Source organism: Rhinolophus hipposideros (assembly GCF_964194185.1).
Source record: "Rhinolophus hipposideros genome assembly, chromosome: 18".
Lineage (NCBI taxonomy): Eukaryota > Metazoa > Chordata > Mammalia > Chiroptera > Rhinolophidae > Rhinolophus > Rhinolophus hipposideros.
The window spans coordinates 25,500,105-25,527,130 of NC_138064.1; the positions used below are offsets into that span (position 1 = coordinate 25,500,105).

Consider the following 27,026-nt stretch of genomic DNA (forward strand, 5'->3'; position numbering starts at 1 on the left):
GAAATATAAAAAGGAAGACATTTTGGTGACATTCAGGACATCAAGGGTAATACGATGACAGCTCTGATGGCCATTCCAGAAAAAGTTCTAAAATTGCTTTGAAGAGTGGACTAGGTGCTGGTGTCAGTGCATAGCTTCCCAAGGGGAGTACTTAGAAGGTGACCATAGTGATATTCAGCAATGAGGTATGTAGCACTTTCTCTACAGGATAAGTTTGCACACTTAATTGTCTAAACTTGTGTGTGTGTGTGTGTGTGAATTGTCTAAACTTGTGTGTGTGTGTGTGTGTGTATAAAATAAGATTTCTTATAAGAAATTCGCTCATATGATTATGGAGGCTGAGATGTCCCACACAATATGCCATTTGCAAGCTGCAGACCCAGGAAAGCTGGTGGTGTTAAGTTCCAGTCCAAGTCCCAAGGCCTGAGAATCAGGAGCGCTGATGGTGTAGGTCACAGTCCAAGGGCAGGAGAAGACTGATATTTCAGCTCAAACAGTTCGGCAGAGAGAGCCAATTCAACCTTCTTTCACCTTTTTGTTTGATTCAGGCCCTCAACAAGTTGGCTGATGCCCACCTATACCGGGGGGGGCCATCTGCTTTCCTCAGTCCAGCAATTTGAAAGCTAATTTCTTTGAAAAACACCTCCACAGACACATCCAGAAATGATGTTTAACCAGATTCCTGGGTATCCCATGGCCGTGTCAAGGTTACACATAAAATTAACCATCACAGACTCATTTCCTCACTTCCTTCAGGTCTCTGTCCAAATGTCACCTTGAAGAGGCCTTCCCTATTCACTCTATCTAAAATAGAATCCTTCATCTCACAACTCCTATCCCTTTCTAAACTTATTTTTCTTCAAAACACTAATTGCTATATGGCAGAATATGTATTTGAGTATTGCTTCTTTTCTGTCTCTCCCCATTAGACTATAGCTCTGAGGGAAGAGCAGCCTTAAGCATCTGCTCTCTGCTGTATCGCCAGCACTAGAATATACTCCAGGACACACACACACACAGGATGTACCTGATGTCAGGATAGCCTGGCATGTGTCAAATATATTATAAAGTCAATATGATTGCACTCTATTGAATCTCAAAATAAAAAAAAAAACAGTATAAAATACTTCTAGACTAGGAACACAGCCACATTTGACCGTCTAGAAATACTATTCTTTCCCAATCTAAAATAAAAGTAAATATGACTGCACTTCTCAGTGTTTTCAGGAACTAGCAGTCTTTCCTCATTACCACGGACAAAGAGCGCCCTCTATTGTGCTGTTTGGATGTACACATCTCTGAGTTATTTTTTATTTCTTAATTTTGTTTTAATCAGGCAGAACATTGTTTTAAAGAACTTGAAAAGATATACAAATAGATAACTTCGATCCTTAATGCTTTAAAGTAAAAATCTATTTCTAGAGTAAACAGAAAATAAATCTTTGCTATTGATGTATAGATTTTTTAAAGAGTATTCACTGCCACAAATTTTAGATGAGGCAAGGATAAGACATGGAAAGGGCTTTTCAGTCAAAGGGATGTTTCACTAAATACTGCGAATGAGGATGAAATAAGAAATGTTAAATTCATATTTGTTTATGCATAAAAGAATTTAACCTTAAAATTAATGGTGTAATTAACTCACGTATCACATTTGAAGAAAATGTCACAACAAAACACCTTTTCAAAAACAGATGTATTTTAATGATGAAAGACAGTAGTGAAGTTTTTTTGTACATATCTTTTGTGATATTAAACATGTACTGTCTAATATATATATGTATATGTATATTTATGTGTGTGTGTATATATATACATATATATGAATACAAATTATTTTGTCACGTAAGATCTGTGCTTTCAAAGGCTTTTAAAAAGGCAAGACAGGTGAAGTTTTTCTTAGAAAGTGACACTTTGGAGTTAGTGATATTGAAATCACATTGGCTAAAGAAGAAAAACAATAAACTTTTAAAGTCATCTTAACATACACCTTACTGCAAATACACTCCTCCTTTGAACCCAACATAGAAAGGAGAATAACCTCAAAGGCATTACGGCTTTCTTTTCTGGCACGTTAAAGAACAAGTTTGGCTAATGGCTCCTGAATTATAAAAATTTCCTGACAGTCTCCCCTACTTTGTGAGTAGCTTTTCACCTTTAAAAGATCATACAAAAAATATGTAAATCTGTTTTCAGCAGAGCTAATAATGATCCATAACAAAAGTTTAGGGTATTTTAAAATATTAACATAAGAAAATGCCAGTTTAAAAAGAATTTCAAACCAATACTAACCATTGAGTAATAGCCATATGGCTGAGGTTAATTTTCTAAAGTCAAACAAGCAAAGCCTTTCTTCTTCTCCTCAAAATTGTCACCCCAATAAATTTAATAAAAAAAAAAAAGAAAGAAAGAAAAAAAAAAAACAGCAGTGGGACGCTGCTCTATGTTTGTTGGCTTGTGATTTCCTACAAAAATCAGTTTACCACCTATTGGGATCCCAGCCCAAGAACCAGCCTGTGAATGTGGGTGGCTCATAGCCCTGTTTTATGATGATAATTGGTGTCCTCTTGTCTCTTCCAGAAGGATCTGTCTCAAGGTACATTTTGGCTAAAAAGAGGTACAAAGATATAAATTCAGTTAATTTTGATTCAACTAACTATAGAATGAAAAGTTTTCCAACAAAAGCAATAAACTAAATTTTCCTTGCCCCCAAGTAGCCAAATACTGTTCCACATGAACAATTCTGTATAGATTTTTCTCATCTACTATAGAATGTGCTATCAGAGTTTTATTATTGCCTGAAAAAAATCCAAACTTTATTCAATTATCTTTATGGCATAATTATTCTTATGTTTTCAAAAAGAAAAAAATTGAGCCAGGAAGAACCGTATTTCTCAAAAGGAATTTTTTTTTTTAAATCAAGGTTATCACAGTTATGGAGGTTTTATTATTTCTATAATGAAAAATGTAAGGGAATTGAAATTTTTCAGAATAATTGACATCTAGCTTACCAGACTTCAGAGATTCTGTCTTCTCCACTTCGTTGGCATCTTTGCCAATCCAAATAAAAATCTGAAAAATGAAACAACAACCATATGTACCTTTAGGGCGTGTTGACTCAGGACTATGCCCTATGTGAAGTGCTTCTCATACATTGCTCATTTAATCTTCACAACAATCCCTGAAGTTGGAAATGTGGAGACAGGTGTGGAGAAGGTCACCCACTTTCCCAATGCTTACACTTAAATTAAGAAACATCTAAACTTAATTGGACTCCACATTTCATATTTTGATATATGTTTATATATTATTTTCTAGTTTGAGTGAATTTTCTCAAAAACAACTTAATGCCTGATTTGTATGTGTGTGTGTGTGTGTATGTGTGTGCACCCACCTCTGGAATATGTAAGGCAATCATTATCCCTATATTCCTATACTCTGGGGACAATATTCAGCTTGTTTGTAGGCACCAGACTCCCTTTATGAACCCCTGACTTAAGCCTCGCGCTTTCATATAGTATTGTATCCTATAACACTTTGGTAAAAGTGCTATACTGTTTAGCATTTAAATATTGAGTTTGTTTCTGTTTTTGTTAACTGATATAATTATATATCCTTCTCCTTGTTAAATGTGTAGGTTGGGTACTTCAATGATGAAAATTCTCCTGAATTACCTTATATTTAAATCACTTTAAAAGTCACTTGGCAGACCAATTTTAGTCAAATTAGTTTTGATTGTGTTCTAATTCATACTGACAGTGCTAGAATATTGCCTGAAAGGGCATAGAACATACCTAATGTAAATAAAAACTATGAGCTATAATTGATATGTAACATTACAGTAGTTTCACTGTACTTACATATTGCACCACAGTAAGTCTAGTTAACAAAAAACTAAGGTGTAATATAAATGAATGTCTTAGCAATTAGAGCAGATCTAAGAGTAACAATCTCTTTGGTTGACTCTAAGAGCAGGTCAAATTCAAATAAATGTTTCATAATTGCTCTATATCATTTAATTTCTAGTATCTTTTTCTCTTTCACTATGGTTAGTTTACATAGAAATTAAAAAAAACAACATCAGATGTGCCATGTCAAATGACCATTAATTTTCTCCAAAATAAAGATATGTATAACAGTGACATACTTTACTTTGTAGACTCAAAACCGTTCTGTGTCTGTTTCATTCCCAGGGTAAGGGTCTCCTATGACTTTCTGTCAAATTTTTAGAGAAATTCTGAATATTTCAGTCTCCCCCATGGCATTGTACCCCTATCATAGTCCACATATATTGTACCCGCTAATGCATTTATTATGAATGGATGAATAAGTTAAGAGTGAGTTAATTTTACAAATAAATGAAAAATAGAAGAGTTTTGCCTAAAATTATACAGCCAAAGATGGTAGTCGTGGAATTATTTCCATGTTAAGACATCAACTTGCTACATGCATCAGTTTCATTTTTCGCCAAAATGTGTTGCATCTCTTTTAAATACAGCCTAAATCCACAGGCCCATTTATTATTAGACTTGCTGCTTCACAAAGCAGGTTTTATTAGCTCCTAACTCATATACTCTTCTGGTATGAACAAAATATAGTTTTACCTGTTCCCAAGCATCTAGTAACATGACATCATCTTCTGCTAAATCATCTTGGGTGAACTCTCCTGGAACCTCTTCAATCTGAAATGCATAAAAAAAATCTTTGTGACCAAACAGCAAAGTAGTAATTTTTCTAATATGTAGAATAAAAATGTCTCGTATTATTGTGGAGCACAGCAAAAATAAAGTTTGGTAGTCATTTTTTTTTCTTCTTTTTGGGTATTAAAGATTTAAAAAAATTATTTATATATTTAGTCGATCATCATGAACTGATGTTATCTTATTAGGAGTGCTTCATATAAACACTGCATTGAATGCCTTACATGGGCCATATACAGTCCGTCTGACCAGAGTTCTCTCTACTTCCAGCTCCTTATGACAAGTGCTTCACAGATTTATGTTGCCTTCCTAGTCTCCGAAGACATTTAAGTTTATGGTCTGGCGTTTTAAATTGTCTCTCATTTTGTAAGTCAAGATGATTTTTAAAAAATCACTAGGTCTGGTCATTTTTATAAATCAACAATTTTCAATAAGATGATATTATAACATAATATTCCATATGCAGTTATTATTTTTTATTTTAAATGGGTTAAATTGTGTTCTCTGTAGTTAACATTAAAGGGTGATAGGGAGGGTTAGTTTAACGCTGTCAGTTACAGTGTATTAATCTAAAGTTCAATATTTTTAAGGAACTATGTATAAAATCCCCTGATCCTTAGGAAAGATTGGATTATGGTTCCCGATTCTTCACTCCTTCCCACTGCCATGTGACTTTGCAGTAAGTTGAGTAGGTGGAGTTGATGGTGAACTTATCATATTATCAAATGTGACTCAGCAGGGATCCTCTTCTGATCCTGGGCTTGGTCATGGGAAAAACAGGTATGAACCCTACCTGTAGTCTGAAGGAGAACCTCCCAGCTATGTCTAGCCTAGGTAAACTTGGTCCCAGGCAACCTGCTGCTCTGTGAGCATGACAATACATATTTGTTGTAAACTGATGAGATATTGATATTGTTATACAACAAATAAACAAACAAACCTAACCATTTACAGAGAGCAAGGAATTTGTTTATATTATCATCTTACAGAATATTTACCAATCACCCAAAGATTAAAAATGCAAAAACCTTACATATCACTGCATGCCTTGCAATGTCCTAATCCTTTATATGTAACAACTAACTTAATATTTACAACAACCCTATAAAGTAGGTACTGGGATTAGCCCTATTTAACAGATGAAAAACTATAGCACAGAGAGGGCAAGTAACCAGCCTAAGGCCACACAGCCAATAAATAATAACGCCAAGTAAGTAATATCACACAGGCAGATTGGTTCTAAAAGCTGTGCCTTTAACCAATAGGTTCTGTTGCCTCGTATGAATCTACATGTTGAAAGCCTGCTTTCTGATGGTGGTAAGATGAAACATATGTTAGTAACACTCCTTTCCCTTAAATTGTGAAGAGAATAGGAGTTCCAAACATCAAACAAAAAAAATGAGTAGGTGCAGAGGAAAAGTATATTTCTCTTAAATACATGTATGACAGAAAACAAAAGACTAATCGCTTTTTTAAACCTGAGAATCCTAGTTGTTATTTTTGTAAAATTCATTTTCATTAAAATCAAACGTTATTTATAGCATATTTTAGCAAGTAATACTAATAAGAAATTATAGAAGCATATGCTGAAAAAGAAATTGTTTGGCTGCACTATCAAATTAACAGTCAAAAGAGTAAAACAATAGATTCTTCTGATGACAAATTTATAAAATACAGGGATTTCCTGAAAAGGAGGTGAGCAACTGCCGTATCCAACAACCAAATATTTATCACAATCCACTATTCAAATCTTTAATTTTTAGGCCAAATCACTTATAAACTTCAAGTACGGTTTGTACATGAGCAGTTTCTTCTTCAAAGCATTTTATTTCTAGTAAGCACATATCTGGGAAAATGCTTAGGAAATTTTCAAGTGTATGTGCTGAAAAATAAAGCTTATATCTACTAGGACATGGTGATGAAATCTTTAGATCAAATTTTATATAGGAAAGGAATTCATTCTTTAAATGAAAATTTTATACAAGAGCCTAGCCCGTCAAACAAAGAAAGAACTTTCATGGTTAATTGAGATGAGGGGGTGCCATCCAGGATATTTCAGAGCCCAGTATGAAATCACTCTTGTACATAGATATTTTTACTTTAAATTGTCAGGAATTCAAAGCCTGTGAATGACTCTGAAATAAAACATTCCTGCTGATTTCAGTTAATTTGCAGGTGTGCATATCACTTTCTGTGATTTTGCCCAATGATCATAATATTTCCATAATACATTTTATTCAGTCAACCTGGTGAAACTTTTTATTCCCTTGGGAAACTGAAGTGTAAAATTTACATAGTTTGACCAGAATTGTTGCCCACAAAAAGTGGCAAATTATGTAATTACCAAATCTAACCAAGTGCATATTCATACAGGAATGCATACATGCTGACACAGGTGCAAAGTTGCTGATATTTTCAAGAGCAGCTTGATTTACATAGTACTTTACAGTATTCCTATGCTTTCACATCCATTATGGTTCTGACTCTTAAAATGGCCCTCTGTGGAGTGAAGAGCATTGCTTATGGTTTGCAAGTAAGCTAAAATGGAGAATCAAAGCAGTAACATGGCAGGAAAGTCAGAGCTAACACTGGAATGTCTCTCCCAAGACACTTACGGCGAATCTTCCAGTCTTGTTGGAGCAGGCATACAGCCGAGGCGGGTGGTCCTCAGCCTGGGTTTCCAGCAGTGGTGAGGTCTGGTAGTCTTTTTTCCCTCCAAGGGAAGTCCAAAACTCCTCTGTGGAAAACACACTGAGTTACCTGATATTTTCAGGGGCATATGGTCTATATTGCTTTCCATTAACACATCGTAATATTATCTCACCTTGATTTTAGTATTAAGAAATTATTTAAATATAACTGCTACCATCTTTTACTTTTGCAACTGATGGGAGGACTTAACTGCCTGTAACCTTTACAAAGTGATAAATTATGGGAAAAATACTTGATTAGCAATCATGCCCAACATCGGTTCTGCTTAACGTCCTCGGCCCCACAGCACACACCTGGTTCCTCTCCTTCCCGAATCCTTGTGGTTTTGCATTTGAGTACACTTGCCATGTACTCTGCTCCTTTCTCCTCCTCACGGCTAGCACCTTTTCCTATCCAGATGTAGCCACTGTTTGGTCGCAGTTTCAAGACAAACACATCATTAGAATTCAACGAATTTGCATCAGCGTCTACCTAGAGCATGAAGAAAAATAACACAATGATTCAAATCCATTGCCGCCCCCTCAATAACGGTCCAAGAAGCCTGTGGCAGTGACAAACCATCCATAGTCTTCTGTCTTTACCCCAGGAAATTAATTTGGGGTGGCAATGGGACGTCACTACAGCCTTACAAACATTAGAGCGGGAGCGCATTGCTCTGAGTCACTTTAATGCTCAGTTGCACGCAGGGAGTAGCAAAAGGCTCTAAGAATAAAATGAGCCAAACTTAAATGATAAGTAATGTCACGCAGCAGCCTACCCATCTGTCTCCTCGCACCTGCCCCTAAAGAAAAGAGAGTCTGTGAGACCAATCCTTTCAGGGACTTTGCTTCACCTTTGTGCTTACACCTTATGTCACCCTGTTTGGCCCCAAAGGATGGCTGGTAAGCCAATGACAGGTAAGATTCACCACAGGGGGAACAACCTAAGCCAGGCACAGTCGAGTGGGGATCACCTGGAGAATCCACGGGGTTGATAGAGGTGAGCACAACCCCCCATCTTCCCCCGGCTAAGGAGAGCTTCTGCCTCTGTGGCTGCATTCCTTCCCACAATCTGCTTGGGAAGAGATTCAATGATATGATAACAGTTCTCTATCTATTCATATCAGTAAATTTCAGCATAAAGGTTTTGTCCCTTAGGTATATCCTGAGATGGTTCCGCTGCTTGCAGGCAAGGATGATGAGTTTGAATCAGTTTCCTAGTATAATGTATGAAATTTACAGACCGTGGAGAAAACAATGTTACTTCCTTGTGTGAACATCAATAAAAGCCACAAGGTGGCCCGATTCGGGGCTCTCAGTCCTTTGAGGCTGTGACACCCTTGGCCCCTACTGCATAAATCTCTTGCCTTGTTTTTTTCTTAACCCTTTGCCTCCCTTTCTCATTCTCTCACTGCCCATGTTGCGCTGGACGCAACAAAGTAACAAAGATAATATTCAGAGACCATAAGAACAAGGATGAGCTATAATTTAAAAAAAGGTGTAATATTAAAAAATGATATACATAAAGCAAAGGTACTGAGTTTTATTTTGCTTGCTAAAAAGGTTTGTCAAATAATCAAAGGCACACCTAAAAATCACAACACAGGGACTGGAGTCCAATGTAGGGAAAGAGAATAATGTAGATTCACCAAAAGGTTCTCCAGGGTTGGACACATTACAGCCCAAATTATAAAAGAATATCCATAGGGGATAAAAACACAGCACTGACGTAGCCCTTCCTTTCCACCATAAGCTTTGGACACTGTCTGGGATTGGCCAAGAGAACACAGTTCTGCTCCATGGGGACACAGAGGAGTGAAAGCGACCCAGGTGGGCCAAGACTTTGGCTGGAGGGTGAGGCTAAAGGTAAGACCTCTAGGCAGGGACAGGCACGTGCAGAGTCTCAGGCTTGGTAGTGAGCCCGAGGGTCTAAGATGGGCTTGTGTCTTTGTGTCTATGACCTTGTGATTTTGTGACTCTGTGCCAGTCTCTGTGAGAACCTCTGACTATGGGATTGTGTGACTGTCAAAGTATATGTATGACCTTCTTCATGACTGTGGGACTCAGGCGATGTGTGATAACAGGGAGATGAAAAACAAGTAAGCAAGACTGAGATGGGACACCCATATGGGAGGAAGAAAACAAGAATGTGGTGTTTTGAGGCCAAGAGAAGACAGTGTTTCAAGAAGGAGCTGGTGAGCAGCTGGGCAATGATGCTGGTTGACCAACCATGCTGAGGTGCCAAACAAAGGCATCAACCGTGTGGAGTGTTAGATTCCACCAGGTTGGTCAGGACTCTGTCCTCAGAGAGAGCACTACAAGAGGAAGGAATGGATGTTGGAAGTTTAAAAGATGTCCCAGGGGTTGGTAACATCTAGGGATGTAGCTATCATCCTCTTCCAGTAAGAACAAAGCCTCATGGACCAAGCTCAAAGAAATCAGATATGATGGAAAATTCTAGAAATCATGACTTCCGATTTCTAATCCAAAGGTCACCTTATTAATACAGAGGAAAGAGCTTGGCTGATGGAGAGATAGGTGACAAGTGGCCCATGTCCAGATTGGTGTGGATCAGGGAGGTAGTTCCAAAACAGAACATTATAAAGCTTTAGCCTCCCGGGAAATGAAAACAGAAAGCTCTATAAACAATGATTTTGATTCGTGCATTTCCAAGAGGAAAGGCATGTCAAGGCCAGTTTGAGAGGCTCAGGGAAATAAAGGAGGTGCATCACAAGTGTGTACCATGTCTCAGAAAGAACATCCACTGGCAAGAGATTGGGAATGGAATGATTCTCATTGACTCTTCCATGTGAAATCGACTGAGAGTGCCCATAGATGAGAGCTAAACTGTCCTTTAATTTGATCCATTAAAAAAACAAAAAACTAGTCATAATTGAACACGTGAGAATCCATGCACAGTGTATTCTGGATGAGATCAATACACATGATGGCATTTAAACTATATGACTGAATGAAATCACTAGGAAGAGCGCCAAGACTGATCCTTGGAGTGCTCAAGTGCTTACAGGACAAGCAGAGGAGGAGAATGCAGAAAAATGGTCCCTAGAAGAGCACCCTGGAATTTGGAAGAAATCCTGGTGAGCGTCGTGTTTCCGAAGGCTAGTGGTGTTTCTAGAAGACAGGAAAGGGTGACTGCGGAAATGATAGTGGAAGCTTAAGAAAAGTGAGATCAGAGAAGGCAGAAGGCAGGAAGTAAGCAAACTAGATAAAAAGCATTTTGGTGGAATGGAGGGAATGATACCTGAGTGGAGTGGCTTTAGAGAGACTAGGCTTAAAAATGTAGAGATGGTGAGTAAGTGGAGACAACTGTTTTGAGGATTTGTGGTTTTAAGGAGGGCAGAGAAAGGCGTTGTGGGGAGTGTCATAGTCAAGGGATAGTTTTTAAAGAAAGGATGGCAGTCTTTTAAGGCATATTTGTATTCTGAAGTAAATGATCCAGAACAGACGAAGAAACTGATGATACAGAAGAGTAAGATTTTTGCTTGTAACAATGATGGACTGGAAGTGGGATAAAAACATTGGAGAGTCTTTATGAAGCCGCGAGGGCAGGGGATTCCAGGCAGAAGTTGGTGGAGGGTGGAGGTGGGAGGATTTGGGCCTTAAATAGGAGTCATATTTTATGTATGTATTAAATATGCATTAAATTATTTACTAATACATAATTTATATAAACATTATTATTTATTTTTAATTTATGGGTAACGATAGATTGACATTCTTTTTTAAAACAATTTAATATTTATATGTAAATAACTGTTATAGAATATCTGTTAATTGTTGAATATAAATAAACAATTTAAATTTAGTTCATAAAACAGAACATACATGTATCGATGCAGACAAGTTGGTGAAATTGGAGAAGAGAAGGTGATTCTTGTGTGATCACATTTATGTTCTCACAGAGTGGCGATGACCACTCTGATTCAGTGACCAGTAGAGAGCAGGCATGTTGGAGATTTGTAGAGAGAGGAGAACCCAAAGGGTGTGATGGATGGAGAGGGTTCATGGATTCAGGTATGAGAATGGGGAATTGCTCAAAAATGCATCCTGGAGTAAAGTAGCTAGGACAGGAGATGGTTGTCAGAGATGAGAGGTCTGAAACATATATCTGAGGTGGTGTAGTTATTGCCAATGCAAGGTTGAGTACTGAGCCATGTGAGTGTGAGAGAAATGGGGTCAAGGTCAAGGTTGTTGGATGAGAGAAGCCAGAGTGAAGGAGATAGTGAAGCAAAGGCTGAAACCATTAAAGTCTAAGAAGGGAAGGACTGGCAGCTCAGTATATGGCAGCACAAGGGGGCTGGGGAAAGGAGAGTCTGAAAAGCAGACAAGTCAAAGAGGCCAGGGTGAGCAGGGTACCTCACGGAAAGGGTACGTTCTGGCACAATCGCTGGCCTGGACACTGGGGAAATACACAACTTCTACTTGAGAGGTCTGTATGGGAACCTGTGCCCTCAGAGAACCATAGAACATGAAGGGGGAGGGTGGTTTAGAGACTAGTTTGCAGGTGGGGCAATGCGATGACCTACTTGGTTTTAAGGGCTTTGCTGAATGGCTTGTGTGGAGAGGACAAATTGGCAGATGAGTTCAGGTTTGAGGATATGCAGGGTGGGCAGGGCAGTTTAGGTTGGTTTAGGAGACTTGGATTTCAATAGAGACTGAGGTGACTGGAATAAGAAGTGTGACAGGTCATCGTAGAGGTAAAAGAACTCAGCTTTTTAAAAACCCGCATCTGCTGGCCTTGCTCATACCTGGAGGTCTTCCTGTCTGATGACACTGTGATACGGGGTTTGATTTCTTTCACAGCTGCTGTCAGACAGCTTATTTGGCCAGCTGAATTATGGTTCTGCCACAGTGTGGTGAAGCTTGCTTCCCACATTTGTTACACTTGTACAGACAAGGGCCGCCCCTCTCAGATTTCCCCAGTGCAGTCACCTGATCACCACCGCCATCCATCTTCCCCCAGGCCTTCCAAGATAAAGCATATGTTTCCTTATGCCTCTGACACCTTGATTTGTTACATTATTCTTAAAATTCATTTGTTTTTGTGCAATGCAGTTGAAAAATGTGAGAGGCCTGGTATTGGGAATTAACTTTTTACTTAATTCCTCTGCATTTAGTGTGTGTGTGTGTGTGTTTTTTTATTGTGGACAATGGATTAATTATAGAAATGAAGGAGTTTACTTGCCAATTTTTAAAAGACTAATACTTGTTGATGGCTCAGGTTGTTTTCTTGAACGCATAACATACCTCCACAGTTCTGGTGATAGATGCCATGTTTCTCCGGACTTGAAAGAGGCGTATAAGGGGAGCAGGTACCTGACCTCCTCTCTTTGATGTTCCATTCTTGTAAATAATGAGCGGTTTGTCTTTGAACAAACTCAGCAGGTGTGCAGGTTCTTTGCCCTGGGAGACTCGGATCTGGGAGCAAGGGGATAAAAGAAATAACATAAAGGGTGCCATGAAAGAAGGTTGCATTTGCAAATGTGTTCTTATTTTTATTTTTTGAAAAGAAAAACAAAAACTAAACCATAAGTCAAGAGCAGGAGGAATAATGGTTGACGGAAAATATAGGTTACTGATAATAAAGCACAGCTTCCTCACTGACTTAAGAATTATTTGTTAGTCCAGACCCACGCTCCCAACCAGTTTCTTTTCAGGGGAAACTCTGCCATACTGCACCACTTTCTGCTTCCGGAAAGCGTAAAGATGTAGTCTGTTCATCTCCAAGAGAAAACAAAGTGCTGATATATGACATCTTTTATGAAAATTACTCTTTTTTTCAATAGCACCAACACTTTACAGATGTTTAAAGATACACTTGTTTCTCACGTGTTTTGGATCTTGTTCAGAAGGTTCAAATGCCTCCACAGATAAGACAATACAGAAGCATATCCATTATTTCCACATCCCCACAACTGATATGAAAAAAATAATTGTAAATTCATCTGGGAATGGATGTTTTCTATCCAAACATCCAAAACTGGCAAAAATAAACAAAATATACTTTCTACCTTTTCACTTAACTTTAGAACTGGTACTAATATAATAGATTTATTTAATATAAGTGCTTTAAAAAATACATTATGAGGGCTTCTCAGGATACGGAAATTGAAGAAAATAAATGGTAAATTATTTAATTTCACCTATTAGCTTAACACCAGATATTAGATTAGAAACAAATTTCCTATTGATGCTTTTTTTTTTTTTTAAACAGAACGTTCAAATTTTGTGCCAGTCCCTTATTTTTTTCAATTATTCTGCCCTATGCTAGGGAACATTGACAATGATTGACTTCATAGATCTTTCAAATAGTAAACATTCAAATAAGTGAGGAGCAAATTATGAAAACGTCTTTTGAGTGTGTTCTAAAGCTTGGGATGAGATTAGCTGGGAACACCTAAATCTCTCGATGGCTTAGCATTTCCTATAACACTGAGAAAACCTCAATTGCTAAGAGAAAGGGACCATTGATTAAGACCCATTTTACCTGTGAAATGAGAATAAGAGAAGAAGTAAATTGAAAAATCTTTGATACTGTTAATATACTCTACAAACAAATGCTTAAAACAGCAATAAAGGACTTGTTTATGCATTATTATAAACTATTGCCATCTAGTGATTAAACTAAACATTACAATTTCATCGTCAATTTAGGATTCAATTGGTTAACAATGGAAATTCATCCATTGGGTATCTCAAATATTTTACTATGAACAGTGGAATTTATAAGGCATAATAAATATCTTTATAAGGCATAATAAATATCTTCAAAGTTTTTACATAATTTGGTAAGAAATGTTAAAGATCAATTAAATGGCATAGATGATGTCAGTTGTTAGCAAGGAATATTTCATTCAAGAAATGAACCTACTTCACAGTGAAATAGAGTTCAGTACATTTAAATAATTCAATCTTATTAATTTGTTAATGAACAATTAAGAAATTTATTTTGTCAAAAACTTAACTTACACTTTTAAATTTGTATCTAACTTGCTTTATAGTGTTATTTATTAACAAGTATCAAGATGGAAAGGAAACCAGCTGGAAGACCAAATTTAGCCTCAACATCTTAGATTTTTATGGACCAAAGTATCTGCTTTACCTATCTATTTAATTATTACTTCCAAAGAAGCAATTACACATTTATTTAATTTGCAAACAAACAAAAAACCATGTATACCACATAAAATCTCAGCTCACTTGACATCAGGCACGAGGAAGTTAGACACATTTCTGAGAAGGGAACATACAATGCTGCTGTGTCAGAAGTGTCACTACGCTGGCCGAAGGACCACCTGCCTTCACTCTGAACCCCAATCTGGAAGGTGCTTTTCTCAACAGATGGGAGCAGATTCCTCCCCCCAAAACCAGCCAGAGAAAATACCCAGGCAGTGTGAGCTGCTCTAGGTAGGAAGTGAGGGAGGGAATGGATGAGAGAGAGAGAGAGAGAGAGAGAGAGAGAGAGAGAGACACTAGGGAGAACTTGTGTAGGGCCAAGGAACAAGCCAGTGCCACCCTGGGGTTAAGAAGAGAAGTAGACTGATACATCGGAGTACATTGAAGGGAAACAAAGTCTCCTCGAGGTCTGCATTTAAGTTACACATCAAGGAATTAAAATAAGCAAAGACCGAGAATGTTCTGTGGTTACTAATAAGGGTCCTAAAACAAGTAGCCGATTTTTTACCATAAATATAAGAAGAAGAGCAGCTGAACTTGAGAAAAGAGGCAAGAAGGTCAAACCAGGCTGCAAACAGGATACGTGACGCAACGAGATCTAGAACTAGACATTGATATTGGAGTTCCACTGTATGACATTCAAGCTTCTATAATAAATGAGTCAACACATTATATCCTTCTCCCCCTTTCTCTGTCTCAATATTCCCATATTCCCCCCCCCCTCTCTCTCTCTCTCTCTCTCTCTCTTTCTTTCCCCCCCCTCCAAAACCTGACTCATTTGTATGGAACTGTCATTCAGAATTTGGGCTCAGTCAGTCTCAAGAAATTATTTTTTTATTTTCAGAAATACCCAAATAATCGATCTTACACCTCCCTCACACCATCCTCTCCTCTCTTCTTTCTCTGCTCTCCTCTCTCCCCCTCTCATTTCCTCCTGTGATTTGTCTCTCCTTTCACCTGCTCTCCCCTCCTATCTCTTTTCTTTCCCTTCTCTCCTCTTTTCCCCTCCCCTCTTGTTCTCTCCCCCAACCCCTCCTTTTTCTCTTCTTTTTTCTTCTCTTCCACTACCCACCTCACTTTTGGGCGTTGAACTTTCAGTCAAGATTCCACAACTCAAAAGAGAAAAATAAGGATCCATGCTCTTTTATTAAGGTTTATTTCAGTTTGCCTGTGCAAAACATAACTTACATACTTTATGATTTGGGAGCATGTAAAATATTGTCCTTTTTTACTATTAATAAGAATCATTAATCTGTACTTGTTCTACACTGCTGTATTTAATTTCTATTGCTGCTATAACAAATTACCACAATTTTACTGTAAATAAGCACAAATTTGTCTTAGAGTTTGAGAGTTCAGAAGTCCTGAAGGAGCATCAGTGAACTAAAATCAAGATGTTGCACAGCTTTGTTCCTTTTTGGAGGCTCTAGGGGCGAATACATTTCTTTGTTTTTTTCACCTTCTAGAGGCTGCCCATATTACACGGCTGGGGGTGGGTGGGTCCTTCCATCTTTAAAGCTGGCAATTGTTGGTTGAATCCTCTCATGCTGCCTCCCTGTTTCACTTATAAACATCCTTGTGATTATACTGGATCTACTTAGTAATCCTGTATATTCTTCTTTTAAGAAATCATGATTACCAACGTTAATTCTATCCCCACTCTTAATTCCTAGTAATATAACATATTCCTAGTTCCTGAGGATTAAGATGTTGACATTTTAGCAGGGACAGGGGTGGGGGAATGATACTGCCTTAGGAAATCGGTTTAATAGCCGGAAGTCGTAACTCAGAACAGTTTTAATGTCAAGTGAATGTCATTGACATATGATGTGATTCTAAAAAAAGATTCTTTTGGGCTCTTTTATCTATTAATAGTTTTTTGGTTTTTTTTATTTCTTCTATTTTTCTTAAATTTTGTTTGCTTCCTCTTTCACAGAGTCTGAGAGAATTAGTATGGCATGAGAGTAGGAATATTTGAATTCCAATATGAAAAAGATAATACCTAGAAAATGTCAGATTGCCATCCCAACTTAGGAGGAGGGCTTTAATTAGACATTGGACTAGTAAAACTTTAACTTCTCTGAGGTGATTATCTCCCCACCTGCACAGCCCGTCCTCCAAGGGACCTGTCCAACTGAACAGTCAGGAATGCAGATGTCGTCAGCTCATCTCGTGTGGCATTTGCTCCTTGCCTGGAAGAACCAAAGTAAAAAAAATTCTCTTGTAGTTAAGTTTTAAGACTTTTTAGCATAGGCATTTCAAGCAGAGACTTAAGTTATTATAAAAGATCAAGAAGAAATCAACTGTTTTAACATGATATGGCCGTAGAAGCTATGGGTTTTAGCAAGTACTAAGGTTAAGCCATGAATTGTCCTGTGTATTGTCTAGAACTACATGTGATAGGTATCTTTATCTCCATTTTATAGGTAAAGAAATATAGCCTGAGCTCCTTACATAACTTAGATAAGTAATCATGTCTAACTTCAAGTCAAAGCTGCTATTTTGGGAAACCACATCAATAATGAAAATGATCCATTTTGAGTAAGAGAATCTGAGCCATAACTATTAGACTGGACATTAGAGGCACTTGATTATTCCATGAGTATTCGGTGAACATAGTATAGTACGCAATATCTGAGCCCAGAAAAATCAACGAAATAATAATCAGAAGTAGGCAATGGTGAGGGTTGATTTTCTCATCCTAACAATTCTTTAAAGGAATTATTAATAAAACTGTAAGAGTGGCTAAACTACCAGCAACCCAGATAAGGGTCAATAGATCAATTTGTTTGGTTCATTTGCAACTTCTCTTTGTTGTACAGCTTGCAGCTACAACTCTAATCGTTAGCTTAACCTGTAAAGCAAGTTTTGGGAGATCTGTCTCTTTGATGAACCTGTGTGTGTGGGGGAGGGGGCGGGGGGGGGTAGTGTGGGGGTGGGGAATCAGCCAAAGCGTAAGGTATTGTTTGTGTCTAGCCAACTCTCCCATCTCTATATGACTGGGGGGTAGCAGGAAAAATACGAAACCCAGAATTGGATTTTGAAAGTCAACAATACTTTTTCTTGTGAAACCATGTAAGTGACCTATTCTATACCCAGAACGATGAACAATAATCTCCTACTCTGGGCACCACACACACACACACACACACACACACACACACACACCCCAAAACACTGAGTGCAGGGAACATGTTTTATTTGTCTCATAATATTTCATTGCACCAACAGAGTTAAATGATTAATATAAACATGTTCTACAGAGGGGTGCAAAAAAAAACCCCCAAACAACCACATACTCATGTCAGGCACATGTATATATAAAAGGAAATTAAAAAAGTGTTTTCCCTAATAAAGGCATCCATAAACATGATCTTCTAATGTTAATAGCCTACATTTTCCCTAAGTCTAACGCCGACACACATTTCTGGGAGCCACTGGGAGCACAGAGTGGGAGGGACAGGTACCGTGTTTTCCGGAAAATAAGACCGGGTCTTATATTAATTTTTGCTCCAAAAGATGCATCAGGGCTTATATTCAGGAGATGTCGTCCTGAAAAAATCATTGCTAGGGCTATTTTCCATTTAGGTCTTATTTTCAGGGAAACACGGTAACAGCAGGACCTGTGACCACCTGTCACCACCTCTTTAGTTTCCTGGCTATTTCTCCATTTTGCTTGTTTTCTACAGGAAAAAAAAAAAATCAACCAACTAATAGAAAGTATTACCGAACCTTTGTCTCCATTTTGCTCCCCACCCCACACACAAGTATTTCAACCAGCAAACCTGAAAAACCTGACCAACCTTTTATCTTCTGACACTCTTACTGACACTCTTCTAACACTCTTAATAAATACTCCGCCACTTATCTGGAGCCCCTTTTCCCCTTCCTGTCAAAGTGACCACGCTCCCATCCACACAGATTCAAACTAATTTGCTTTATGGATTTGTGACCCAGGGAGTCAAGTAACGCCAGGACAATCAAAACATAATGAGTCACTCTTTGCTTCTAATTCTGAACCCTCTGCTGGGGGTGGAGGAAAGCAATGTACTTTGATGTGATTTCTTTATAAACCTGTGGTGCTTGTTGTTCATTAAACATAAATGCTGCATTGAAAATGGAATTCGCTGCTTCAAGGGATTCATCACTGCCATTGTTTAATGTTTGTTCAACTTCAATTACCTGACACTTTAGCGAAAAAGATCACTGCTGAAATTATTTGCCTTGTATCCTTTTAGAATATAAGTGGTTTCAGAAATAAGAAGACAAATTCGGGTATTCAAAAATTGATTTAATTCTAATCTTTCACCTTTAACTCTGCCTCCTAGACTTAGCCTGCATCTAAATTATCATATAAACTAAAAAGTGTTTTCATTTGAAAGGCTGTCTTCAAGAGATCTGTTTATTTTCTAAATGCCTCTTCACTGACTTTATGGAAGCTTTGGAAGTTCCACAAACCATACAACGTTAACAAAGGTACATATCTAACACCTCTTTTATTAAGTGGCAAAGACTCACAAAAGGATTCTCAAGACCTTATATACTTGCTATCGCAAAAAATTCATACATTCCCATCATAGAAACGTCGAACACATCAAATTGAAAAAAGAAAATGAAATGACCTATTCCCCATCTCCAGTCCTATCCTAAAGATAGTAACTATTAACAATGTAGTGTATTCTAATTGTCTTCCTTTTTACTTTGAACTTTTTATTGGGGGAGTGGTGGTGGTGCAAACTTATTCTCCTGAGTTCTTTATCTCAGTAAATGAAACACAACCCACTGTGCACAGACCAGAAATCTGGGGGTCACCCTTGACTCTGTCATTGTTGTGCGGGGCGGCCTGCAGGGGTCTCAGCTCCCGCTCTCAGCATAAGAATGCAGGATATGGTGAGGCCAAAAAGGAACACCCACGGAGCCACAGATCTGGAAGTCATACCACTATAGTCTTGCTGGCGGCTGGGTTGGAGACATAGGAAGCAGGAGACACATGATCCGCAATCCACACTCCACCGCTTGCAGGCTCCGCCACCATCTTCTTCCCAGCCCCCCATTTCCTGCTAGCGTAGCCACAGCAGTTATATTAGTGGCCAATGGCTCACTGGTTACAGCTGATGGCCAACCAGCCACAGTTGATGGCCATCCAATCACAGTTGATGGCCATTTACTACCTGAGCCAGCACCTTTCCACGTGAGGCTGAGAGCCTGGAAACTGCACTCCTGGCTCTGTCCCCGTAGTCATCTTGTCTGTTCCCGATAATCAGTCTTTCAGATGCCAACACCTTAATACCTCACACACTTGCCATGTCCTTTCCCTCCCGGTTAACCTTACACTGAATCCTCGTCACATTTTCATTCAGCTGTAAATTACAAGATCCCAGGGACCTCCCAGCCACCAACCTTCTCCCAATGGTCTATTTTTTTTTTTCACTTTTATTTATTTGTGTTTTTCCAGGACCCATCAGCTCCAAGTCAAGTAGGTGTTTCAATCTAGTTGTGGAGGGCGCAGCTCACAGTGGCCCATGTGGGGATCGAACTGGCAATCTTGTTAAGAGCACCATGCTCTAACCAACTGCCTCCAATAGTCTATCCTTTAAGCTGTCAATCAGAATAATTTCCCTAAGATGAAAACCAATTATGTTCCTGTGCAAATTCTTTGGCTGGTTCCCAATGGCCTGAAAATAAAGTTAATCCTCCCCAGCATGGCTTCAAAGTAATTGGCAATTTGGCTCCTTCTAATTTCTCCAGTTTAATCTTTTGCTTCCTAACTTTGCTCCAGCTGCACATTATTGTTAGCCGATTAGAGACCACTTCCCGGCACTACTTGGAACAACTTCCCTGTTTTCTTGTCTTCCTAGCTCCTATCTGTGCTCCCACTGAGATGTCCCTTCTTCTAGGAGCTCTTCACTACTAGCCTAGGAGTGGGCTTGGGTGCCCATCTATAATTCCCCAAAGGTCACTCAGCTTGGTCTTATCTTAGAATCATTTATATCTCATTAAAACGCCTGTTAATCATTTGCCTCTCTTTAAAGTGTAAGTTTTGAGAGTCGCAGGATTTTTTTTTCTTCACTATCGTATCTTCAGTATCTAGTACAGTGCTTGGCACATAGAAAGCGCTCAATAAATACTTTCAATTGATTTAAGGAATAGTCTCTACATTTCAAATGTATAACCTGACTTAGCCTGTTTTAGTCATACCCACGTAATTATTTATGTGGGTTTCAAATTGTGAATTCCTCAAAACATCCTCTTGCATTGCTTGTTTAGTCTTTCTTGTTAGATCTAAGTGCCACAGTCAATTATATTTTTTACATACAAAAGAGAACTAAGTGTAAAACCAAGAAACAGAATGTAAAAGAAAAGCTGACTGGGAACAATTAATTTATCCCTATAAATGCCAAACTTTGCTCAAATAACTTTTCTGAATTAAAATTTTAGGAAAGGAAATTGCAAAATAAGGACATACCTACAGGGTATAGTTGCACTCACGCCTCAGAATTAAAGAGACCTACAGATCAAGAAGTCAAATGTTGCCTCACCAGTTAAAATGGTTGTGTCTTTGGGTTCAGTTACTTAATCTGTCTGATTCTTCCCCTCCTTTTTTTTTTTCCTTTTGGAAATAGCCTGGTGGTGAGTGAGAGAGATCATATATGGAAACATCTTGCACTTAGTTGGCACAAACGTGCTGCTCAAAAAAATGGTTGCTATGAAAATAACATCTTAAACACAGAGCTAAATAGTTAAATACATTCATCTTTGACAGGCTATGATATGGCGGTGGGGTCAGAAACATCCCTGGGTAGAGCGGTTCTCATTAATACCGTAATGTACATTAGAATCTCAAGAGTCCCTCCACACTGAGTCAGATCTATTTGGTATGGGGTGAGGGCCCGGGTTATTATGTTTAGAACCATTGCCTAAGGCAGTGCTTGTCAATCATTAAAGTGCGTATGAATCACCTGGGGATCTTGTTAAAATGCAGGTTCTGCTCTAGTGGGTCAGAGATGGAGCCTGAGATTCTACATGTTTAACCAGCTCCCAGGTCATGCTGAGGTCTCTGGTTCCCAGACCACACTTTGGGTAGCAAGAACCTAAAGGATAGAGATAATCATCCCATCTTCTGAATTTGGATGGGCTCAAGGCACTGGTCAGTGTAAGCAGTAAGCAGTAAGTTGTGAGGTCACACTGTGAGTGAGGACAGATATGACTCTTGCATCTGGTGGGACACTCACCAAAGAAAAAAGTCACCATACAAACAGAGACTTTTGAGTCCATGTACATTTAATACGTCCACTGAAGACTGCCATCACTATATAGGCAAAAGTAGATCCTGCTCTGCCTTTGTACCTTCCGCCTATATCTCTCAGCTTTAAGACCTTTCTTGAGAATTCTTTTCTCCACTCTTCTCAGCAGTATTCTATTTTACCTGATTTCACTTCATAAAAAGTTAGAGAACCCCACATTATATGATTTGTTGCAGAACTCCTACCCCTTTGCATAGCTCAGCTGGTATGTGGACTTACCTTACTTGGTTGGACACTTCCCATTGTGTAGGGCCTCGACACTAACTCTGACTAAGTAAACTTAACCTGCAATGAACTTAAACCATTATGCAAAACCATGTCAGATGTGGATACACTGGCATTTTTCTCCATTATTGCTATGAATTTCATGGGGATAGAGAATAAGGATGCATCAATTTGAAGTCTCTGGAGTATGAAATAGAAACACTAATTATATATATATATATATATATATCCCTTAGAGGGTTTGCCTCATTGTAATTTTGCAGTTCTAATCAGAATGAGATTTCAGCAATAAGAAGACATAGTACCCAAAGCTGGCCAGTTGGAGTGAAGCTTGCATAGGAGATGAGATATTCAACCACATATCCATTCAGATAACACTACCCTTCGGATATTAAAACCTTTTTCCCAACTAGAAGGATGATTTTTACCTAACCTCTTCTATTTATGGACAGTAGCTACAAAAGATAGTCAAAAGCATATAGAAGAAAATATTACATGCATTTTATACAAATCTCAGTGGGGCAACTATAGGAAAATTCTACCCCATATTGCATGGTATGTAATGGAATTTAACTTTGGAGAAAAATATGGCCCCTATGGAACTTAGATCTTACAAAAGAAGAAACTTACCACATATAGATAATCTGTCCTCTGGGATAAGTGTAGAGTATAATGTAGCAGTCACCACCATAGAATTCACCATATGAGTTTTGGTCAATTTCAATCCTACCATTGTTTTCTACACGCCAAATCTGAAAGGAACAGAACATGTGTACAAAAATTAAAGTTCTCTGGCTCAAAAATTACTTCTCAGAAGTTTAAAAAAATTAGTTTAGATCTATCGTTTTTCTAATCAGTTTACAAATCAAGCAATGAGAAGTTTGATCCATTTGGCAATTTGTTTGCTGACTTTTTAAGTGTGTTTATATTTCTTTTCCATCCTCCACAGCACTTTGTACAGTTCTGAGCCTGTTGATTAATAAATACCTATTCTTTGATTGATTAGTGAAAATAACATGACACTTTAGTGGAATAACAAACTAAAATATTTAGCTCAGAAACATACCTTTTAACTTACATAAAATTTTCCATTAGTTAGGAGATAATTTTTTTTAACTTGTTTTTATTGGTGAGTATTGGGGAACAGTGTGTTTCTCCAGGGCCCATCAGCTTCAAGTCATTGTCCTTCAATCTAGTTTTGGAGGGCACAACTCAGCTCCAAGTCCAATCGCCATTTTCAATCAAACCGGCAACCCTGTTGTTGAAAGCTTGCGCTCTAACCAGCTGAGCCACCTGGCCACCCCGGGAGGTAATTTTTTAAAATGTATTTCCCCCTGTGCTTTAAGGCATGAGACTATTGTTTTCCCAGGCAAGACTGACAGATTGTGACTTAAAAATAAAGATGCCAAGTGTATAACTTCTATTTTTAAAAGGCGCCATGTAGGCATAAGACTGAAAAGACAAAAGCAGGCAGAGCCAGTCTTTTTCCTACTTCCTCATCCTTATCGCAGATTAAAGATACTTCCAAGTTGGAGAGATGATGAAAGTTGTAGATGAAACAGGAAAAGTAACGTATGAGTGAAAGACTGCCAGGCACTTTGTGTAACATACAGGCACCCTCCTGCCTGTGTCCTGGGGAGCAGTAGGGTAGACCCTTTGCTTTGAAATTTGGAGATGAGCAAGTAGAGGCTGCAATGAAGACAGCTGACCATTTCCTACACCAAATGAATTAGTTAGGAGAGGTGCAGTGCTTTTAGAGAGAAGCCTTCCCACACCATCCTAGTGAGCAAAGGAGAGATGGCAGCAAGTTCTGGCTAAACCCAAGAGCCTAGAGAGAGCCCCTGGATTTCAGTAGCTCTGGGGTGGCATTGGAGGACATCTCAGAGATGCTGGGCTTGACATGGAGATTGCAGCTGGCATATAGTTGGTGCCAGGGAGCAAAATCTGTCACAGGGGCTGAGCTCCAGAAAAGAATGTCTGAGCAAGAGACAGACCCAGACCCAGAAACTGATAGCTCTCTGACAGCAGCCATTTCTACCTTTGCAGTTCCCACAATCCTTGTATGCTTAGATTCACTGTTCATGTCTTTGAAAAGAGGAAAAAGTACTTCCTAAATCTTTTTATACATTGATCCAAGCATTGTGGTAAACCCTGGGAATACAGAGATAAAATATTCAATTCTTGACCACAAGGAACTTACAAGAGGTCTAGGAGAAATTTGTAAGCAAATGAACAATTCTGTGGTACTTATATGGTCAGTTGTCTGAAAAATATCATTTATGGTTTGAGCACAGAGAAAGGCAATTTCAACGTGGAGGGGAGGCTTCTCGGAAGAGATGCAGCTAATGACTTGACTGAGTTACAAAGGAGAAGTGGGCATGTTAACCAGACAATGGAGGGAAGGGACCTCAAGACAGTGGAAGGATGAGGTGGAGAGGGTGGCAAGGATTAAATCATGGAAGACCTTGCCACCCCAGCCAAAGATGGATGTTCCTCAGGAAGACTGTGGAGAGCCATTAAAATATTTTAGAATGGGAAATGACATCACCCAGTTCTCATGAAGTTAGATGACTCAAGAATGGATTAAGTGTAGAGAGATATGAGATAGGGAGAACTATTATGGGGTTTTAAGCAATTTTTGTCAAAAAAAAAAGGAATACTCAACAAACTCAATTCAGTAATCCATAGGCACATAACACATGCCCAGTTTGTGTTTATGAATGCCTCTGAAGTGCAAGGGAAGGACACACTGATGGTAATTGGTACAGTTGGGGCAACACACCCTCACTGGACAATCCCAGTTCTGAGAACAGGCGCAGTTTTGGACCAGAAAACAAGATGGCGGGTTCCGTGTCAGATCCCTAAGATGGTAATGAGGTGATCTTGCAGAAATTACCTAATTTATTGGAATAGCAACGTACACTTTGTAAACTATAACTGAAATTCAGACGTGTTTTCCAGTTTTCAATTCCCTGATTTAATATACAGTCTTGGATCATGTTTATTAATACATAAAATTCACTCTTTACAAAGTTTATAGTTTTCTGAAGTTATATTTCCACATATATTGGCATAAATGGGCTTGAGAAAAACAAACAACAAACCAAAAAGGTAAATACCTGCACTTTGCCAGACCCATCATCCACCATATTGTGCTGGGCTGCCATTTGCGGAGAACTATGTAATTTAGAGGCATCAAAGGGAATTTGTTTTATTCGAGCCACTTTCTCTGTGACATATACTTTCCCGCAGCCATCACTCTGATCTTTATCTCTCCAGTCCTTAAAGAACTGTTTGAAGATTGGTGTTTCACCTCCTTCTGGAAGTACCTGAATCTGAAATTTAAAAAATAACAATTACTATAAATAGGAAAATAAGAAGCTGAGGAAAAACATTAATCTAGTAGTAAAGAAAAAAACTAAGGAAATAAAAGATCGTCCTGGTTTCTGTGATGACAGATATAAACTTAGAAGACGGGATCCTTAAGTGACTACTAAAGGAAAGGTTACCAAATACAAAGCTAAAACAATCCAACCTTACATTTTTCTCACAACTAAAGGAATTGCCACTAAATTTGGATGTTTGAGGTAAGCATGAAGTTCTTTCATGTTACCATTGCAGTCAAATAAGTGTGACTGTTTTTCTACATTAGGTTCATAAGAGGACTGTGCCCCAGAAGAAATGATTGCATGGTGTTGTTCCTTGTGCCAGGACATAAAAATGGAAACAAAAGATGAGGCTGAGAGATTCAGATAGGAAGAGTAACTAGCCAGTCTAAATTGATTTCCACGAAGCCAATTATTTTCTGGGTATTAGTCCATATCTGCACAACTTGCTTCTAGGGAAAAACTGATAAGCATTCTCAGTTAATTCAACTGTGGTTGATTATCTTGACTTGAAAGCTGTGGAGGAAGTAGATGGATCTTATTCTCATCATGCAGTCCCACAGAAGGTCTTTTCTCCGGTTTCTGCAAAATTCCATCCTCCACAGTCAGCGTTCTAGAGACACATGACACAGATTGCACACACTCAAGTGAAGAATGATTTCACACGCATACATTACTTTGAACCAAATTCTTTCACGTGTTGGTGGAGATGTCATGAGCTCCCAGGTTTTTAATTATTATTTTTTTTTTATCTAGCTCATTTCTACACATACTTGGGTATTAATGGGGTAATTCATTTGGTGTAGGAAACGTTCAGCTGTCTTCATTGCAGCCTTTCTCTCCTGGGGATTAGCATTTTTACCTAAAATACAAAATAGAGACATAATTTTAGTGAGGGAAGATATTATATGATTAAGAAATCCTTGTGTACAAAGATAAGCATAACTTAATTTAACTATAACACTGAGACAATGACAAAACTTTCCTAGTATATTAAATATATTTAATAATATAATAATGAACATTACATATAAAAAAATCCCTTTTATATTGCCTAAATGCTTTTTCAACCCCATCTTCCCTAACGAATGATGCTACTAGGAAAAAAATATGGTTTTGATGTCTGCATTTTATGAGCTATTCGCATATCAAGTCTCAGAAAGGTAGGCTTTCTTTCTTTTTTTTTAATCAGGAAAGATATTTTCTTTACCCTGCTGAAGACATATATATACATCTGAAGTGCAGAGACAATGTTAACGGTATCTTTTACCTTTCCATACAAAAATTTGTTTTGCAGCACCATGGTCCAAAATAAAGCATTCTTCAGAAAGCAGCATTGCCATGGAGAAGGGATTTTCATCTGCCACCACGCTCACTTTCATGTATCCACTGGCATCTGAAACCTAATATAAAAACCATGAGCTCATTTAGGTATGACTGAAATGTTCCAAAATTAGAGTACGGTGATGGTTGTACAACTCTGTAAATGTAATAAAAATCACTGAATTTTACACTTTAAATAGG

General features: G+C 38.3%; 1 protein-coding gene across 3 annotated transcripts in view; it reads right to left on the reverse strand.

The window, feature by feature from the left end:
- Positions 1-1,677: 1,677 nt before the first annotated feature.
- SCIN (scinderin) overlaps positions 1,678-27,026 on the reverse strand; it is a 63,387-nt gene continuing 38,038 nt past the window's right edge. For all 3 annotated transcript variants that reach the window (XM_081079630.1, XM_081079632.1, XM_081079631.1), the window contains 11 exons: positions 26,773-26,905; positions 26,276-26,364; positions 25,236-25,451; positions 22,747-22,868; positions 16,689-16,779; positions 12,659-12,829; positions 7,706-7,883; positions 7,316-7,437; positions 4,605-4,682; positions 3,012-3,072; positions 1,678-2,607 (listed from right to left, as the gene is read on the reverse strand). In XM_081079630.1, the coding sequence (XP_080935756.1) occupies positions 2,480-2,607; positions 3,012-3,072; positions 4,605-4,682; positions 7,316-7,437; positions 7,706-7,883; positions 12,659-12,829; positions 16,689-16,779; positions 22,747-22,868; positions 25,236-25,451; positions 26,276-26,364; positions 26,773-26,905 (1,389 nt within the window). In that variant the 3' untranslated portion in view covers positions 1,678-2,479. The remainder of the gene's footprint in view (positions 2,608-3,011; positions 3,073-4,604; positions 4,683-7,315; positions 7,438-7,705; positions 7,884-12,658; positions 12,830-16,688; positions 16,780-22,746; positions 22,869-25,235; positions 25,452-26,275; positions 26,365-26,772; positions 26,906-27,026) is intronic.